This window comes from Bubalus kerabau, chromosome 22 (assembly GCF_029407905.1).
Source record: "Bubalus kerabau isolate K-KA32 ecotype Philippines breed swamp buffalo chromosome 22, PCC_UOA_SB_1v2, whole genome shotgun sequence".
NCBI lineage: Eukaryota > Metazoa > Chordata > Mammalia > Artiodactyla > Bovidae > Bubalus > Bubalus kerabau.
In genome coordinates, this window is record NC_073645.1 from 23401613 (window position 1) to 23422618 (window position 21006).

Consider the following 21006-nt stretch of genomic DNA (forward strand, 5'->3'; position numbering starts at 1 on the left):
GTGGGAATACTGAGAACTAGAGTAGGAAACTGCTTATATTAGTTAGAATACACACCTAACACATGTTCATGTCAATAAATTACCTAAGATGAGGACAGAAAGGGCCCTCAGCTAAAACCTTAAGCATAAATTAGGAACTGAGATCTCTGACCTATAGGAAAAACTGCTATAATACTGAATAAGAAAGAATTATCTGTTAGGCAGGGACCTGGAGTATGTAACCTCCACTTGAGCAAGGGTCATCTCTGTCTTGACCGTCAGTGTGTTTCCTGGACCTAAAAAAAAGCCAGCTTGCATTTGTTCTCTTTTCTGAGTGATGGCAAGAAGTCCCCTAGCAGACAGCAAGGGGTGGAGGGTCTAAGAGCTGATCCTGATGCTGTGGGCTTCCTGCTACCACTTAACTCATCAGGACTGTGGAGCTAGGAACCCAAGGACAGGGGAGCTCTAACAGTCTGAATCTTCACTAAGAGGCCATCAGTCTATCAGTGGCTCTCACCTGCCATCGCCCTGGGGGCCCCTTCCTTTGTCCTGCCTTTCCCAGTTCAATCTTTATTATTTTGGGTAAGCAGAATAGGCGGCTGGGAAAGGAGAAAAAAAAATCCACAAGACACTTTTAAAGAAACTGAGAAATATTAAAATTTTCAGTTCTCATGGTATGAATACAGGTGTTTATTACAGAGGACACAATCCTTCTCTAAAACACTTGGGGCCAGATGTATTATGGAATTCAGATTTGGAGATTCAACACACCATAGTCAAACCCATTCACGTTTCTGTAGCAAAACATGACTAGTCACACCAAAAGAGAAAAAGTAAGGATCATAAACAGCCTCTCATCATCTGTTCAGGTTTTGTCACCAAATAAGTTCAGATCATGGCAGGTTTGGGCAAATTAGTTCTTTAAAAAAAAAAAAACCTTCTGATTTTCAAAGCTTTTCATATTTTGGAACTGTGGAAAAAGAATCATGGATTGGCATTATTCTTTGTATTTTACACAAAAAATTCTGTACCCCTTCCCCACCCCGACTCCCACCAGAAAGAAGGGGGGTGGGGGGAAGCTGTGAGCTGTTTTTAAAGTCATTTCCTAAATAGCCTAAATAGTCATGAGGTAAAATTATGTTTGGGGGGGGACCGGGCAAAAAAACCCTATAAGTTTTAAATTCATATGTTCACAAAACACATGTAAAGAACTTATGGTTCACTCAGCGATGGAGAGGGCAAAGGACCCTTCAGGCAGGATTCAGTGCCTGTAAAGGTAAAACAAGGCATCTTGCAAGTGAATTCCAGAGTCTTCTCTGGAATTTTTCAAGGAAAAAAAAAAAAAAAAAATCAAAAACTGGTTTTGTTCTGTAATGACCTGAGCATTAGATGGAGAAAACTTTTAAGGTTATTTTCCCTTTCATCAAAGACTGCCATATTTTCTGCTGGCCTACACAGGATTCAGGCACAGCCCAAATCACTCTTTTCCTCATTTAGAGTTATGGTAATCTGTGTCTGGGCTTCCCTGGTGGCTCAGCAGTAAAGAATTCGCCAATGCTGCCAATGCTGGAGACGCAGGTTCGATCCCTGGGAAGGTCCCCTGGAGGAGGGCATGGCAACCCACTCTAGTATTCTTGCCTGGAGAATCCCATGGACAGAGGAGCCTGTAGGGCTACAGTCCATGGGGTCGCAAAAAATCAAGACACAACTTACCGACTAGACAACAACAATCTGTCCTCTACTGTTCTTACCTCCGTTGTCAATCAGCCAGCGGTTCTGACTGCCCATGGGGTCCTTCTTCTTGATCACACCCACCAGGTCACCTTCCAAAAGTGAGACATCCAGGTCCTGGGCTGCGTTGAAGTTCCGTTCTGCCTGGAAGAGCTTTTCAGGGGGATACCTTGCCAGGAGTGAGGCTCGAAGTTCTTCCGACTGGAGCATATAACTTGGCTGAAAGGCAACATAAGAGATACCATCATCTAAATCCCTCCGTGGCTGTTACCCCAGCAGTTGTATGTAATCACGTATGTTGTCAGTCTCAGAAACGGAGGCAATGACAGCCAGCTGCTCCCAGCTATCAAATGCTTCTGCACTGAGTCAGCCTGTGTACGGCTGGGGAAAAACCATAATCTCTTAGGTCATGTTTTGGTGCCTTTACAGCTACAGCTAGAGTAAAAAAATTTAACACATCCTTAGTTTTAGCTCTGTTATCCTATGATAAAAATATGTGATTAAACTGCTACCTAAAGAATCAAAATATCTAAGTAATATGAGTAGGTCTCCTTGTATTCTGCTATATGATTCTAAACAACTGAGACTTTCCTTATCTTGGCTTCTCATCTCTAAAAACAAATAATATTCATAAAATAAGAAAAAGTAAAGTGATAAAAAATGTGATACCCTTTTTTTAAGATCACTGGAGACGGAAATGGCAATCCACTCCAGTGTTCTTGCCTAGAGAATCCAATGGACAGAGAAGCCTGGCAGGCTATAGTCCATGGAGTCGCAAAGAGTTGGATACGACTGAGTGACTATCACTCACTTTAAAATCATATAAAAATTTTTTAAATTAACTTATTTTTTAATTGAAAGATAATTGCTCTACAGTCTACGGGATTATATGGGACAAAAATACTGAAGCACACACAGATCAGCAGTCTTGTAGATTATGACCCCATATGGCTTACCCTACTTTTCAGAATGTGGAAGAATTGAGTTCAAAATGAAAATAACTCCAGGTAAAAAGTGATCAGCCAATAACTGTTTGGCAGTTGATATATCAGATGATAATTTTTCCAATACATGATCAAAAATAGGGAGCCTGGCAGAATTAACATATCCTTAAACCAGTTCCCTTAATTGACTGATCAAAGTATTAATATTAATCCTTTATTAACTCCTTTCACTGTAGAGACTAGGCCCCAAGAATGCTGTGCAGAGGGCATGTGAAGTCTGTATCAGCTGGCACACTGCTGGGGCCTAGTGATAGTAAGTAAAGAAAGAATGAACACATGACAGATTTGAACTCAATAACCTTTGTTCTCCAATTATTATAAAATATTTCAATTCATTAAATTGTTCATCGGTAGAGACAGAGCTGAGTCAATCAATAACGCTGATGACAGCTTACTGGAATAATGGTTACCATGTGCCAGGCCAACGCCTAAGTGCTCTACATACTTTAACTCATTTAAATCGCAGAACAACCCTATGATGTAGCTAGAACGATTACTGGTGCTTTAGACATGAGGAAACTGAGGCACGTGCTCAAGGACACAGAGTGAGGCACTGTCAGAACTGCGATCTGAACCCAGGCGCTCTCGCTCAGGAGTTCACACCGTAACCACCAGGCCACATGAGTGTCGCTGGCTCCACTCACCATGCCGAGGAGCGGCTTTCGGGTGGACTGGCGGTCCATGGTCTTCCTCTCAAATGGTCTCTTGGTGGTAGGAAGAGACTCTGGGAAGAAGGTGAAAACCTGGAGCTGCTGCAGGACCCTGCTGTGCTCCTCATGGAAGATGGCAATCAGGTTCCCCTCCCTGCCGGTGACTTTGAGTAGCTGGAGTCCATGCACAAGGAGAACAGAGACAGAGGGGAGAAAAGAACACATGTAAAAGACCCCAGGACTGGCACGGTCGCCTTGAAACTCCTCAAGTGTGAGCCACCAACACTGCAGCCAGGGGGCCACAGGCCCAGCTCCCCCAGGGCAGCTCAGGGTGGAGAGACCATTCAAGGCCATGGGATCTCCAGCACCGTCAAGGCATCAAGAATTCCAGTTCCCCATGGGCTTGACCCAAGTGACATGGTTAACCTGCCTAGCTTAATAATAGCTTGACAACCCTGACATGTACTCCCAAAAAAACTTAGGGGGAACCTGGGAGTCCCCTTCTCCATGGGGAGGGAGGGTCTCACCGAGAGCAGTGGCTTCAGCTGCTCCAGCGCCTGACGCACAAAGTCACAGTGGGCCTCGGCGTAGCCGTGCACGCAGTTGCTGAAGAGGCCCTGCGCGTACTGGTGGAACTTGGGCAGCTCATCTAGCAGCTGGGCATTCAGGGCCTCATAGTTGTTCCGCGCCGACTGCAGCTCCTCCAGGGTTTTCTTGTCCTTTAGCTTCTCCGCCCGTTCTGTACAGTTATAGAAGTCCAGAAGCTTATCGAAGCGTTTCTGCACCAGCTTGTGGGGTCCTGTGAACATGCTCAGTAACTGATTCAGGGGAGAGATGACCAGCCGCTCTGTCCTCTCTTTCTGTGAAAATGAGAAAGGCACGGTGTTCAGTCTCAAATTTGTTGTTCTTAAAATACTCTCCAGGTGGCTTGTGTTACATCCTGCACCACCTGCTTTGCTCCAAGCTAAACCTGTGCAGATCCAACAGTGTTCTGCCTACCTGATACCAGATGTCTGCACACAAAGCTTCTCAGCTTGTAACTCTTCACCCAACAATCTGCACACACCAAAGAGTATGCAAAACAGCTACACAGCTGTTGACAAATGCTTAACTACATTAACTTGATGTTGCATTATAACCCAGATGTGACCATCTGTCTGGTATCACTTATGTACATGTCTATACATAACCTGAATTTAACTTAAGGTTTAATTGTTAAAAATAGAATTACCATATGATCCAGCAATCCCACTCCTGGGCAAATATCCAGACAAAACTATGATTCAAAAAGATGCATGCATCCTCATGTATTCATAGCAGCACTATTCACAACAGCCAAGACATGGACACAACCTTAATGCCCTTCGATAGATGATAGGATAAAGAAAATGTGGTGCACAACACAGTGGAATACTACTCAACCATTAAAAAAGAATAATGCTATTTGCAGCAACATGGATGGACCTAGATATTATCACACTAAGTCAGAAGGACAAACAGTGTATCATACCACTTATATGTGGAATCTAAAATATGACACAAATGAACCTATCTATGACACAAAACAAAATCAGAGACATAGAGAACAGACTGGTGATTGCCAAGGTAGAAGGGGGTGGAAGAGGGAAGACGTGGAAGTTTGGGATTAGCAGATGCAAACTGGTATATATAGAATGGATAAACAACAAGCTCCTACTGTACAGCACAGGGAACTATATTCAATATCCTATGATAAACCATAATGGAAAAGAGTATGAAAAACAATATACACACACACACACACACATATAACTGAGTAACTTTCCTGTACAGAAGTAATTAACACAACATTGTAAGTCAACCATAATTCAATAAAAAATAAAAACATTTAGTTGTTACATAAATCTGGGGTAGAGAAACTTTCACACACCCATCATATCTTCTACTCATTACTACTTAATAATAATCTGTTTTCACTTTTCAAAGATTTTTGTCTAATTCTAAAGAGATAGATATCAAGGGCATAATATGGATACAAAAAGAACATAAATAGGTACTTAGTAAACTTTAACGAAGATGCTACAGTCAGAATACCTGTAGGCTTCCCAACTATCATGTTTTCTTAGCCTCAAGCATCCAGAGACCTCCAAGATACTAGCAAAGCCCATCCATTTCTACTCAAGATATCTCTCTTTCTCTCCATTTAGAGTTTCCCAAGCAATCTGACATTCAGTAGTCTTTATAAAAGTAGTTTGTGCCATTTCAGAGATCTACTTGTTAAACTATTAACTGTGCCGAAATATTCCTTTTAAAATCATTAATCCTTTAGTTGTTTTCTTTTGGTCAGTTATCAACAGTGATACCAGATTAAATTTCCTAGTTTTCCTTTGTCACCTGCAATTGGGCTGGTCACTAACTATTAAAAAAAAATCTCTTTGCATACATGCAGGTCCTACTTGTTCTTTTAGCTGACTGACTGAAAGCCACATTCTGAATATAAAACCCTGATATGAATTTAACTAAAGGGCACAAGGACTCCTGGTCCATGGAAGCACGTCTCTAAGGCATGAACTTCGCCAAGAGCTGGATGTTAGATAGAACCCTGGGAAAAGGGCCAATGCAAGAAAAGTGGGCTGAAGAGTCACTTACAAAGTTTGTGAAGAGCTGGTCACTGATGTAGCGATGCACCTTCTCGAACTGTTCCAAGTCTCTGTGTCCCTTCTCCATGCACACGTCCCACATGCTCACGGCAGCCACCACCTTCACACAAGCTGATTCCTGTGGCCAGGTACAAACACAGGTAAGACCAGACAGAACTTCCAGCCTCCATAATCCACCCTAGATAGCGGTTAGCAATGAGAACCAAACTGACCTGCCCGTCCAAGGGCTGTCACCCACTGCTATGGAGACAAGCCTTTTAAGACCTGGGGGCTCTGGTGTACACTTGCTATGTATTTAGAAAACATGGGAGGGGGGAATGGTCAATAGGGAGACAACAAAATTAGAGGAACTGTAGGGAAGAGTCCTAAAGCAAGGGAAATATACTTGGTTAAATCTCTCACTTTAAGCCAGTGTGCTCCTGAAAAGTCTTATAAGCCCTGATCTTTACTTAATCAAATTTTTATTCATTTTTTTGGCCATGCCCTGCAGCATGCAGAATCTTAGTTCCTCAATCAGAGATGGAACTCGTACCCCCTGCAATGGACGCACAGAGTCTTAATCACTGGACTGCCAGGGAAGTCCCCTTAATCACAATTTTAAAATAAGGAGAGTTTGCTATTTAAAAGAAATGTAGGAAGCATATCAAAAAGTGGGGATTACTCAATAAATGCTAATGACAACTAGATAAAATCAAAAAACTGGATTCCTACCTCAAACCTTATGTGCTAATGTGAATTTCAGCTAGATTTATGACTTTAATATAAAATGATAAAAGTACTGAAACATAGGGAGATCTTTTAAAAATTATCTTGGAATGGAAGAGACCTTTTAAAGTATGACACAGAATGAAGAAGCCATAACAGTTTTATTAGATGACACAAAAATAAAAGTCAACAAACTGGGGGGGGTGTGTGTGGTATTTGTAAATCATCATCTCAAATAAAAGGCTATTTCCTCCAACATATACAAAAGTACTGTAAGTCAATAAGAAAAGAACATTAAATCAATAAATAAGTGCCCCCAGAATGTAAATTGATACAGCCACTGTTGAGAACAGTATGAAAGTGCTAGTCACTCAGTGTGTCTGACTTTTTCCCACCCTGTAGACTGTAGCCTGCCTGGCTCTTCTCTCCATGGGATTCTCCAGGCAAGAATACTGGAGTGGGTAGTCATTCCCTTATCCAGGGGATCTTCCCAACCCAGGGATCAAACCCAGGTGTCCTGCACTGCAGGCAGATTCTCTATCATCTCAGCTACCAGGGAAGCCCAAGAGAATAGTATGGAGGTTCTTTAAAAGACTAAAACCAGAATTACTGTATGACCCATGAATCCCATTCTTGGGCATATTCTCAGAGAAAACCGTAATTCAAAAAGATACACACAACTCAGTGTTCACTGTAGCACTATTTACAATAGCTGGAACATGGAACTAACCTAAATATCCACCAATAGGGGAATGCTAAAAAAAAAATGTGGTGTATGAAAACACACAATGGAATATTACTATATTACTCAGCCATGACAAGGCACAAAACTGTCATGTGCAGAGACATGGAGAGACCTAGAGACTATCCATACGGAGTGTGCTTAGTCGCTCAGTCATATCTGACTCTTTGTGACCCCATGGACTGTAGCCCACCAGGCTCCTCTTTCCATGGGGATTCTCCAGGCAAGAATACTGGAGTGGGTTGCCATTTCCTCCATACACAGTGAAATAAGTCAAAAACTGAAAAACAAATATCATATATTAACACATATATGTGGAATCTAGAAAAACGGTATAGATGAATTGATTTGTAAAGAAGAAATAGAGACACGGATGTAGAGAACAAATGTGTGAATACCAAGCCGGGAAGGAAAATGGGATTTACATATATATACCACTATGTATAAAACAGATAACTAATGAGAATTGACTGTATACAGTCAGGGAACTGTACTCAATGCTCTGTGGTGACCTAAATGGGAACGAAATCCAAGGAAGAGGGGATACACATATACATGTGGCTGAATTACTTTGCTGTAAGGAGAAATAAACACAACACTGTAAAGCAACTATACTGCAATAGATAACTAATAATTAGTAGATAACTAATGATTCATCTAGTCAAGGCTATGGTTTTTCCAGTAGTCATGTATGCATGTGAGAGTTGGACTGTGAAGAAAGCTGAGTGCCGAAGAATTGATGCTTTTGAACTGTGGTGTTGGAGAAGACTCTTGAGAGTCCCTTGGACTGCAAGGAGATCCAACCAGTCCATTCTAAAGGAGATCAGCCCTGGGATTTCTTTGGAAGGAATGATGCTAAAGCTGAAACTCCAGTACTTTGGCCACCTCATGCGAAAAGTTGACTCATTGACTCATTGGAAGACTCTGATGCTGGGAGGGATTGGGGGCAGGAGGAAAAGGGCATGACAGAGGATGAGATGGCTGGATGGCATCACCAACTCGATGGACGTGGGTTAGGGTGAACTCCAGGAGTTGGTGATGGACAGGGAGGCCTGGCGTGCTGCAATTCATGGGGTCACAAAGAGTCGGACACGACTGAACTGAACTGAATGATAAATAAATAAATAATAGAAATGCCCTAAAATATACCCAAATCACAGAAAAAGAAATATAATGAAAAAAAAAAAAAAAAGAAAGAAATATAATGACTTAAGTCAACAGTATGTGAACCGAGAACTTCCAGATGTACAAGCTGAATTTAGAAAAGTCAGAGGAACCAGAGATCAAATTGCCAACATCCATAGCATCATAGAAAAAGTAAGAGAATTTCAGAAAAACATCTACTTCTGCTTCATTGACTATGCTAAAGTCTTTGACTGTGTGGATCACAACAAACTGGAAAATTCTTCAAGAGATGGGAATACCAGACCACCTTATCTGTCTCCTGAGAAACCTATATGCAGGTCAAGAAGCAACAGTTAAAACCAGGGATGGAACAATGGACTGGTTCAAAATTGGGAAAGGGGGTACATCAAGGCTATATATTGTCACCCTGCCTATTTAACTTATACGCAGAGTACATTATGCAAAATGTGGGCTAGATGAATCACAAGCTGGAATCAAAACTGCTGGGAGAAATATCATCAACCTCAGACATGTAGACGTTACCACACGAATGGCAGAAAGTGAAGAGGAACTAAAGAGCCCCTTGAGAGTGGAAGAGTTTCCTTAAAACTCAACACTCAGAAAATGAAGATGATGGCATCTGGTCCCATCACTTCATGGCAAATAGATGGGGGAAAAGAAGTAGTGGCAGATTTTATTTTCTCGGGCTCCAAAATCACTGCGGACAGTGACTGCAGCCACAAAATTAAAAGATGTTTGCTCCTGAAAGAATAGCTATGACAAACCTAGACAGTGTATTAAAAAGCACAGATATCACTTTGCCAACAAAGGTCCACATAGTCAAAGCAATGGCTTTTCCAGTAGTCATGTTCAGATGTGAGAGTTGGACCATAGAGAAGGCTGAGTGCCAAAGAACTGGTGCTTTCAAACTTAGTAATGGATAAGACTCTTTAGAGTTCTTTGGACAGCAAGGAGGTCAAACCAGTCAATCCTAAAGGAAATCAATCCTGAATATTCACTGGAAGGACTGATGCTGAAGCTGAAATGCCAATACTTTGGCCACCTGATGTAAAGAGCTGACTCACTGCGAAAGACCCTGATGCTGGCAAAGACTACACGCAAAGGGAAAAGAAAGCAGCAGAAGATGAGATGGTTAGATAGCATCACCAACTCAATGGACATGAATTTGAGCAAACTCTGAGACAGTGATAGACAGGAAAGCCTGGTCTGCTTCAGTCTATGGGGTCACAAAGAGTTGGGCACGACTTAGGACCTGAACAACAACAACATTCCTTTGGCAGTTTTTGAATTCTACACCATTTTACTTAGTTAAAAAACGATGATAATAGTAAGAAAAAATAATTTTTTTAAAAAGCAAAGGATCTCTTTTAAAGGAAATTATTTCACAGGATGAGATTTTCCTGTGTGAAGGACAGGGGTATATGGTATATTTATTTAAACACTATTCTATTAAATCTCCAGCAGATCTTCTTGACCCAGGAATCGAACCAGGGTCTCCTGTATTGCAGGTGGATTCTTACCAGCTGAGCTACCAGGGAAGCCCTAATTTCTATTAAATCAGCAGAGAAATTACAGATATTAAGAGAAAGGGTTCTAGTCCTGGACCTGACTTCATGAAGGAAGCCCTGCCTCAGGCAAGGAAGACCGGGGCCTTCATGATCTCCTAAGCTCTTCCAACTCTCTAGACGTATCCGTGGCTCTAACAGCCTTAGAGGCCCACGGGCAGCTGTAGATGAATATGATTATTAGGAAGTACGCCCCCCATAGGAACCATTCTCTTACTATTTGATCTTCAAAATGATTCTGACAAAATGAACTGTGATGAGTGCTTCTTATATAACTGGATATAGGAAACAGGGAAAAAAGTGTGAAGACTGAAAGAGATGAAGCAAAGAGCCAGGTCCCCTTACTATGAATACAACAGTGCTGATCTTCTGATGTTTAACTTTTAAATAATCTGCAAGAATCCCAATAAAAAGCTTGTCATGGTATAATGGTCATTTGAGTCCAGGTTATTCCACGTTCATTAAGCAATATGCTGGATGAATAGGAGAACGGCTGGAATTACACTGTCAGCAATTCTAACAAGAGCAAGGTCTTTACTCACCCGGATGTGCTGGAGGTAGAGAGACAGGTCTCGGATAAAAGATTTGATTAATCGTTCTTGCATTCGGAAGTTTTTCTCTGTTTCTTCAAATACTTCATCTTTAATCTGTTCAAAATAAGTAAGTGCTGTTAGCAAGTTTGGACTCTCCCTCAGTTGATTTTACTAGAAATGCATCTTTCTTACGTACATCTTTTGTTTAAATTTTAAGCCTTTGATGTTTCTGAATCATATGGAATTGGATTTAAGCACTTCTCCAGGCTTTGACAGAGCTCCTGAGTAGTATACACAGGTACGCCTGTCTCCACCCAACCCCGCTCTGTTCGTGACAAAAACCCCCTTTTGGTCAGGCTGTTGGCTTCACCGGTGCTGCTGCCTGGCCAGGTTTGCCCTCCCTCTCCCTATGCCAAACGTGCCCATCTCCTTTAAAGCTCAGATTAAATCTTGCCAACATGAAGCTCACTCTTACGGAGCTCCTGTTTACTTAAGTAACACACTGTGTAGAGATCAAACTGCAAAGCTTAGCAACTGATTCTTTAGTTGGTATTTTCCACTGACTGTAATCACATTCACATGGTTCAGCACATGAAATCTGGAGACTCTGGATCTTCTCTGTGGCTGTTTTACAAGTCACTCAGCTAGGTGATCTCCTAAATCCCTTCTACCCTCACATGTCCACAATTTTGATTCCCCAAACAGATGATAAACTCCTTATGGGTGTCTAAGACCATGATAACTCTTATATGGTGACAGAGTTGGCTTCCTGATTTGTCTTTGTAAGCAGCTTAAGGCTCAGATGGAGGGTTGCGGGGGGGGGGGGGGGGGGGGCAGTAGATTTAAATAAACAGTAGAGGAACTTCCCTGACGGTCCAGTGGCTAAGACTCCATGCTCCCAATGCAGCAGACCTGGGTTCAATCTCTGGCAGGAAACTAGATCCCATATGCCACAACTAAGACCCAAGGCAACCAAATAAACAAACAGTAGCTGCAGGATGTTTTATCTACCAGCTAGCAAACACCAAGAGGATACTAAGAGGGGAATCTTACCAATTCACACCATGTAGGCTGCCCTGTGGAGCCCTGAAAAGCAGCCAAAGACATGCTGAACCTTCAAGGGCAGTAAACTCACCTGTGGAGCAAAGCCAGTGAGATGCTTCAGATGACTGCTAACCCGGTTGGATTTCTTGATGATGGAGTGGATGTTCAGTTTGGAAATTTTCTCCATGAGGCTATCTTCATCACCCTTTCGGTACTTGAGAACTGGGGAGTGAGTCAAACCGGTGAGTGGAGAAAGCCCTCTTCCAAGCATGGATAGACTACAAACGAGACTAACAACCCAAACTAGAGCTAGTGCTTATTTTCAATGAGCTTATGACTGAGCCCACAAAATATTAATCCAAATCACCATTTATGGACAGACTGGATACCCAGAGAACAGCAGAGACTGGAGAAGATTAGAGACAATGAAGGAAGGTCGTGGAGGTAAAAGGGAAAAAGCCTAAGATCTGGAGTCAAGACAACCTCTGAGTTCAATGCCTGGGTCTGTCACTTCATCAAGGTGTGGCCTTAGGGAATTCCCCGATGGTCCAGTGGTTAGGACTATGCACTTTCACTGCCAGGGCCCAGGTTCAATCCCTAGTCAGGGAACTGAGGTCCTGCAAACTGTGAGGCATGGCCAAAAAAAAAGTGTGGCCTTAAATAATTCACTTAATTTCTCTGAGCCTCATTTTCCTTTCCAATAAAATGAAGACAGTAACAGTACCTGCCCACCTTAAATGGTCTCATACACAAATGAGATATGTATATCCAATCACCTCACACAGTGAAATGCTATCAGGAGCTGTCTGCCTGTGTGTCATACATCAGTCAGTCTGCAGAAAACCCCAGAAGTAACAGTAGAAGGGTAGCAAGGGAAGTCTGGGTGGTAGAGAAAAGCACACTTAACTGTTGTAGGAGATGAAGATGACATTATATGACGAGATATGAACCAAGACAAAGGGCTCGATGGCCAGAGGGCTTTAACAGCCACAGCCAACATTACACATAAACATGGGTGACATAGCTGAAGCAGGAGGGGGAAATGATTTTAGATAAATATGCAGAGTAGTGGAGACACAGGCAGAGAGGCTACATTATAGATTCTTTGAGCTATGAATGATAAATCAGTTTATTATAGCATGGTCACCATGCAATACTCATTGAGTATTCAAAATCAAAGTTTTGACAAGAGATTTCATGAGACAGAAGACATGGTTCAGTTTGTCCTCTATCATAAAGAAAGAGTGGGTGGTTTGTCAACTGACCACACAGTTTTAGGGTGAGGGGAGGGGCTCAGACCAGAGGCAGGACTGATAGGGCCAGAGAGGTGGGCAAACTGGGGTTTTCTGAAAGAAGACAAGAAACTTCTAGCTTAAGTGGAAGCAAACATGCAGAGCAAAGAGATGCAAGAATGGACCAAAAGGGACTCCCTTCAATGAGATGAGAAGGCAGTCAGTCACTCAACTTGAAGGAACTGTCCGGCTCAGCCATTCTCTAACTGGTCTTCGTATCTCCTGGGAAAGACTCATTGCTATAAGCTTTGTCACACATGCCTTATTTCCAACATGCATGGCTGTGCTTTCATTATCATCGTTGCTTTCTTTCATGATCTCATTTTCCCCAAATTCTATTACCATTTCTTCACCACAGCCCTATTACCTACCATCTGCCTGTCCACCTCTGGTTTAGTAATTAATTCTTTTGAGGAGAACATTCTCAAGGGCGTGCCTCCTTTTCAGCAAGTATGCTTTTCTTACCCAGGTCCTTTCGACGTTTATACTCATTAATGTTAACGTTGATTTCCTTGACTGCAAGGACTGCACTGGTTAAAGGCACTTTATCTGGGTGGGATTCAGGGGTGGAATTCAATAACTCCATCAGCAGCAATGGGTAACGCATTACTCTCTGCACTGGTTTGATGAGGAAGGAGCCCAGGTTAATATAATTTGTGCATCCCCTACAAGAGAAGGGAAAACAGAGACTCTGGTCAACTGTCAGTAACACCGGGCCTGTAGCCAGTATTTGTTGTTCCTAATACAGCTCTGTTCTCTCACCCTACTTCCCAACTTCATTCATTCACATTTACCAGGTACCTAACAAATATCAGGGAGTGTTCCAGGTGCTGTGGATTTAGCAGTGAACCAAAAAAGTCCCTGCCTGGTGGGAAGAGGCAGACAATAGTCAAACCAACATTATACAAAGTGTCATTTGGTTGTAAGTACTATGGAGGAAAATACAGCAAGGTAGGTCTACTTCTAGACCTGCCTTGACCTCTAGCTTCTGTCTATGAAAGAAGAAAACAAAAAAGCAGCTGGAACTCACCATTCGTTGTACAGGCTCCTATAAAGCAGTGAGCGTAAAAAGAAGAAACAGCTGATTAGAGAAAATACTGATGCTGATTTTCACATTCCTCCCAGAACATATTAGTCCAACTAATGCCTATTAGCTGGGCAGACAAAAAACACACGAGATAAAAGGGGAATTGTGAATGTTTATGGTGGCATTTCTAGTCTATTAAAAAAGTCAGTGAGCCCATAACTTCACTCTGACCTATTCAGACACATATTACATCCTCACAACCTGTCTCCAGACATGAGAATCTCACGATGGTCGAGACCAAACTACCTTCCTGGCAGCTTCTTACCTGAAAATGCTAACCTTGTATGTATAAATAAAACTGATTTTAATGGATATAACTACAAGCAGGAAGCTACTTAAGATTTCCATGATACAGAACCGGAAAAGGGCAAGTTACACAGAAGGATCTCCGATGATGTATCGCTTATATTTAAAACACAATAGATTCATAGATGTCATAAGAAGTCTAGAGAGACATGGGAGTGACTTCCAACAGGCAGAACTAAAGATCTATGATGGAATGAAGTGCTCAAAACTCCTACTTAAGATCTGCCAAGGAGTCCTGAAGATGCTTCTGGATCTTCTCATCCTTCTCATAGATTTCCAGCAATGAGATGGCCTCATCATGATTCTGGCAGTAAACCTTGTATGTTCCTTCAAGCTCATCTCGGTGATCAAGAAACACAGGTCCTGTGGAATATACACAAACACAGAGTGTTTTCAGTAACTCTCTCCTCAGCATCCTAAATGGAAGGTATATAACCACACTTTAATACCAGATAACCCTATCCCTTAAACAAGAAGCTGTTTCCCTGTAATAGCTTAAAATTCTACTTATTTAACCCCAAATTAAGAGAACTATCTCATCCATGTTTTTATTTTTCAGAATCTATACACATGGCACACACACCCACATACCCAGTTCCTGAAACAGCCTCCAGTCCCTTTTCAGTCAGGCAGAGTAATCAAGTACTCTCTACATAGTTATGTGATCAGAACCTATAAAGACCTCTTAGCTCCCCAAGTCCCAAATCTCCACAGAGATAAAGAAATCCTTCTATGGCAGCAGCCTCTAATCTTTTCTTTGTGCATCAATTAAATACAAGGACTATAAATGACGTTTATTATATTAAAATATCCATAATATAAAACTCCCTGAATCTATGATATAGTAATTTATGTACTTCTTTATAAAACACTGAAGAGCAAAACACAGCAATGAATCGAACACACCATAATTTCAAGTATGATGAGTGACATAAGAAACTGGTAACATGGGTTGTTTCTGGGATTTCAAGATACCTGCAACAACTTAATGTGATACGAGCATGTGACTTTAGTTGGTGAGAAAGTCATTGTTCCCTACAGTCATATCTTAAATCAGTGCTACATTTTTGTTATAAACTTCTATCCAAGTTGGTGGACTCCTTGAAATCTACCCACAGACCCCCCTTCCCCCGCAGTCTACACCAGTCAGCCAAAGGAACAGTTCCTAAACACACTTCCACAGAGCAGTCGCACTTAGAGCAGCTGCCTGAGCATGCAGACTCCCTGATTTGTTAAAACCCTTCCTCTTGTGCCTCTTCCCTCTCTCAGAGAACCTGCTCCTTCCTTCTTCAGCTTGCACTGCTCCCCAAAAGACAACGTCCTCTCATTCTTGAGCTTCTCCCTCAACATATGGCCCTACTTACTGCTTCCCCTACAAGCACCTCTCTCTCCCAGCTGGTCTGGGCATGAACCACTCCCTCAGGGAGCCCATCTCTCTCTACAAGGTCACCTCTGTTTCCTCCATGTTACGTCCCATGGAATTCCCTATTCTCGTGCAGAGCACTTTTTATTTAAATGAAATGTATTTCCTTAATTATAGCTCCTTCCTCCAAGAGCCTTGACTATGTCCACACACGTCACACTTGTGCTGCTGTCCCACTGGCAGCCTTAGTCAACCCTGTGACTCAAGGGCCCAGGAGTTAGAGAGTGGGGCTGCTTCCTCTTGACCTTCAGGGCCACCGTGGAGGTGTCCACCAGTGTTTCCATTCAGTTTCACCAACTGATGTTCGCCTGGCTTCTTCCCTTCATATCCTCCAGCCCCCTACCCACCACCCAGCACTCCTAGAACCTTCATGCTGACACCCATGACTCTGCACACACCTCCATTCAAGAGTTTCCAACCTCTGCAACTGTGACTCTTCTGCATCAGCTACAACCTAGCAAAGCTATGCCTTAACTTACAGTGTCTTTTCAAATTTAGGTCACAACCCATGAATAGGTCATGGACTCTACTTTATGGGTACGATCAGCACATATCTGAGGAAACAGAATGGAACAGAAAAGAACAGAAAACACTGGACACAGTAAAAGCAAGCACAGACACACACAGACATGGATCCTGGCCGTTATGTAAAATATATTTCTTTCTGTGGGACATGTTTAAAATAATTAAAAGCCAGTTCCTTACATATTACCACATATTCAGAGTCTCCTGGTACTTCTTTCTCATCTCAACCTTCTCATGTTCTAAGTCATCCAAGCCCCGAACACCGACTATTCTCTCTTTCCCTGTGGACCCTTGTCCTACCTGTACTAGAATTCTTCTCCAATCAGGCTTATAAATTAATTCAAAGACGCTTTCTCCAGCATCCTGGATTACCTTGGAATTTCACCACATTATTCACTGTATACTTTTTTCATTTCTATTCCTAGGTGATTAAAAACTGCTTGGGAGGCATACTTTTAAAAGGGGAGTCAAGCGTACTACAGAGCAGTTTGAATAGTATGCTTCTGTTTATCTAATTTTTAAAAAAAATGGTGATGGGGGACCAGGATAGAGAAAATACATATGTAAGTTCTGTTATGAATCCAAAAGGAGATATAAGAAAACTAGTAACATTAGTTGTTTCTGGTTGAGAAGAGCTAAGTGGCAGGGACAGACAGAGTTTTCATTAAGCAGTTCTTTGTACTTTTCAAATTTTATGCCATGTGAATATATTAAAAGTTACACTTAAAATATATATTACATATTAAACTTAAGAAAAATAAAACACTGCTTATGCAATTCAAGTCAATCTGCCCTTTGCAAGTAGCTGAACAATGCTTTAATTTGCCTTCCCTGACTTTCCAGAACCTTCCCTTATCAGATATGCAAAACCTTGTCCTTTATTAATTCCCCCTGAGTGCACTGCCTGGCCTCCTGTTGACTAAGACTGAAGCCCCCCAGCCTGGTGCGCTCATTCAGCCTGTTTTGCCTACTGTATATCATGGTCACTGCACACTGTCCCTCCTTGTAAAGCTAACCCTCCTCTCAGGCCCTCAGCCCTTTGGTTCCCAGGCCCTCTCCTCCCCCATCCTCTGTGTGCCTTCAGCTCATCTCAGTCTGCTACCTAAATTCCTGGTGTCTTGGGGCAAGAGGGGAAGGGGAGAAATAAAATGGCTAAAATCGTATGGGGTGAGATTATGGATATTCTGTTTTTATTTCTTCTTTTATTCTTGTCATAATATACAGGTAAAATATCATTCTATAAAAATGGGGTCACCATGGCTTCCTCCAGTCAACGTGTGTGTCCCCTTCCTCAACTTTCCTGACCTCTGGCCTCTACAGTGAGGCTGAGAGCAGGATCCCAGGCTTCAGTTTCTCTTGCCATTCCATAAAGTACTATTAATACATAAGCAGCTGTTCTCTACAGAGGCTAACAGCATATGCAGAGACAACAGGAAAGACCTGATAACAGAGTACTAGCCATGTGACCCTGGGCAAATTACTCTCCTGCGAAAGTCTCAGTTTCCTCATCTGTAAACTAAGATTAACAGCAGGTTAACCTCATAGGGCTGTTGTAGGGAACAAGTGCAATCAAGCTTGATGTATCTTGAAAGGGTGTGTGGAGTACTATAAACCCTGGAGAAACATTAACAAAGCTGCACTATCACCTACCATTCCACAGCCACCACCCCTTTCTGCAGGAGGGCAGAGCCCCGACTATTCTTATATCCACTTCTCTCCCTGATGAGTCAGGTCAACACCACCTAGCTTAAGTCAACATCATGAGCCCATTCCCCTCTCTAGTGATCTACGTAGGCATATGCATGTGACCAGTTCTGGCCAATGAAAAACAGAGAATTCCAGTGAGGGGACTCTGGAAAGGTCCGCTTATCCTTAAATGACACAGGGTCACTTTTTCCTTCTGTTGGATGTTGTGATGTGTGTAGTGGGATGGCTAGAACTGTGGTAGCATCTTGTCACTTTGATTCTAATAAAATACCAAAGTGATAGGAAGTCCCCTCCCACATGGTACCAGAGCTGGTCTGTATGACAGGTAAAATATGGCAGAAGCGATGGTGTGTCACATCTGAGACCAGGTTATAGAAGACACTGGCTCCCATCTCAAGCCTCCTCTCTCTCTTGGATCACACAGTTTGGGGAAAGCTAGCTGCCACTGTCATGAAAGTGAGAGGCCTACATGGCAAGGAACTGAGGACTGATGATCTGAGTGAACCTGTGGGACCAGATCCTTGATTGAGCCCCAGACGCTGGCGGCCCAGATAATAGCTCGACTCCAACCTCATGAGAGACCCAGAGCCAGAATCACCTAGCTAAGCCACTCCCAGATTCCTGAACAAAAGGAAATGTGACCCGCTTCTGTTTTAAGGCACTAAATTTTAGTATAATTTGTTTCACGGCAATAGGTAACTAACACAATTCCCTTGTTTATAAGAAATAGATAATTGTTTTTCAAACGTTTTTGACAATGACCCATGTGAATAAACACATTTTAAATCATGACTCAGTGGACATATATGTAGAACTGAAATAAAAATTTCAAAAACTGTAGTTATTATTTACAGTGCATTCTGATATTTTCCATTTTATTGGAAATATATATATACTAGATATTAATTTTTTTAAAGAAATCATTCAGTAGATTTCTTTATTAATAAAAGTAAAGATAAAGGCAACCTTTTGAAGATCAATTCTCCATGGTACTTCTATATGATTTGGGACAGCTCTTATTCCAGATTAGATGTCCAAGGATGTTTGTATAACAGAAAGCCTTGGAGGATAGAGACCGATTCCCCTTTCTGGAGAGATGGCAGGTTTGTTCCTGACCAGAATAACAAAGACAATGTCTTCTTCCTGCACAAAGCTGGACGAATCTGCCAGCAGTACTATAATACTGGGGTTTATCTAAATGTGATTGGTTCCTTAGCTGTAAGATAAACCCACTGAGTTACCGGGTCCTAAGATGATTTCATGACCCACTAAAAGACTGCAACTATCAATCTGAAAAATATCACACCATGTAACAACAAAAATTTCTTCTATTGCAAGCATCCTATATCACCACAAAGTAGACCAAATAACCTTGGAACTAAGTAACTAAAACTTCATTTTCCTAGTAAAACTATTAAATACCAGTGCTCTTCTCCTCTGTCTCCTACAAAAGAAAAAGAAAAAAAAAAACCTGTTTCTGAAATAACAGCAGGGGCTCATACCTATGTTATCGCTGATTTCCAGATCAGTCAATAGTTGTTTTGAGACCTTAATCACCATCTGCATATTTCCAAAAAGTCCCTCAAAATCAATGTTTGGTATCTGAGAAAGGAAAACAAAACAAAGATGCATAGAAATAAAATTAATAGCATATCATTCACATTAGAAACATCTCTTCAAGGATGATACAAAAACTCCTGAAGGTCATCTTCACCACTCTCGTGAGGTTTCCAGAATGGGAACACCTAACATCACCTTCAGTGTCACCTTCTGTCCTTGATCCAACTACTTTCTGCTCCCCCATCCCCATTACCATAGTGAAATGACTGTAGAACCAATTTCTGTAACTGTAGAATAATTGTACAATTATTGTACTGAGACAGAAATTCCACCCAGGACCCAAAACCTGATGGCACCATCCACTTCCTCGAGTTCTTATGAGCGACTGCTCCAGGAGTCCATACCCAAGCTGAGCCCAGGCGGTCAAGTAACAAGCAACAGGACGGACTGTAAATCCCCAGGATACCGTTAACCTTCCCCTCTGCGTCATCCCCAGCATTTAAGAGAGTGTCTAGCATACACATATTAGTAAGAGTTTCTGGAATAAACCTGTAAATCAGATGCTACAGCCAGGTAAACCATCACCAGACTTCATTATATTAATATTACTGCACAGCTTCCCAGTAAAGTGGTAACTCTAGACTCACTGGAACTGTTTTCGCCACAGAAACAGGAAATGTCCTAGGAGTTATTGCAGTAACTTAAGTTAGTAAGTTAATAACGGACTTGATAAGTGACAGGATGGGGAAGGCTTAAGCTGATGACACGTTGTCAACTGGGGCCCTTGAATTAAGAGCCGCAGTCACAACCTTTATTTCAAACCCAATAAACCGTTGTGGTGAAACCTCCCGTACCCTAAGCCTTAGGCCTGGAGACCCATGTTCAGGGCAAAGCTCACTTTCTCCCATAGTTCCCACCTGTGCCTGTTGCAGGGGAAACATGATCCGCTCAACACACATCTCCAGATCCCGGATGTAGTCTCTTTCCGTCTGAAGAAGTTCCTCTATCACCTTGGCTCTCTTCTCTAGCATTCTTTGCTCTGGGTTTTCAGTGGACACAGAACCAGAAGGGGCCATCAGTGATGAAGACTGGGAGGAGAGAAGCGTCATTTCTAGAAGGAAAAAGAGAACGGGTCAGCAGCTATGAAAGCAGGCCTCTGCAACAGTTTGAGTTGAAAAGAGCACATTCTTTTTGAGTTGAAAAGAGCACAACTGAAGGTCTCATGATTGTTGACCATCAGGAAACCTGATCCCCAAGTCCATTCTAATCACAAATATGAAGAGCTGAGCAAGCTTGGAGACAGAACTTCTCCCATCTGTGAGATACCATTTCTAGAATCTGTCCTAAAAACAAGCAGCTGGCCCATTT

At 42.1% G+C, this 21006-nt stretch overlaps 1 protein-coding gene across 3 annotated transcripts in view; it reads right to left on the minus strand.

The window, feature by feature from the left end:
• The window catches only part of DNMBP (dynamin binding protein), a 118798-nt gene that overhangs the window by 3916 nt on the left and 93876 nt on the right, over positions 1-21006 (minus strand). For all 3 annotated transcript variants that reach the window (XM_055560982.1, XM_055560983.1, XM_055560984.1), the window contains 11 exons: positions 20556-20749; positions 19581-19680; positions 14639-14786; positions 14061-14078; positions 13496-13695; positions 11830-11960; positions 10704-10808; positions 5993-6121; positions 3892-4224; positions 3359-3538; positions 1731-1929 (listed from right to left, as the gene is read on the minus strand). In XM_055560982.1, coding sequence (XP_055416957.1) covers positions 1731-1929; positions 3359-3538; positions 3892-4224; positions 5993-6121; positions 10704-10808; positions 11830-11960; positions 13496-13695; positions 14061-14078; positions 14639-14786; positions 19581-19680; positions 20556-20749 — 1737 coding nt within the window. The remainder of the gene's footprint in view (positions 1-1730; positions 1930-3358; positions 3539-3891; positions 4225-5992; positions 6122-10703; positions 10809-11829; positions 11961-13495; positions 13696-14060; positions 14079-14638; positions 14787-19580; positions 19681-20555; positions 20750-21006) is intronic.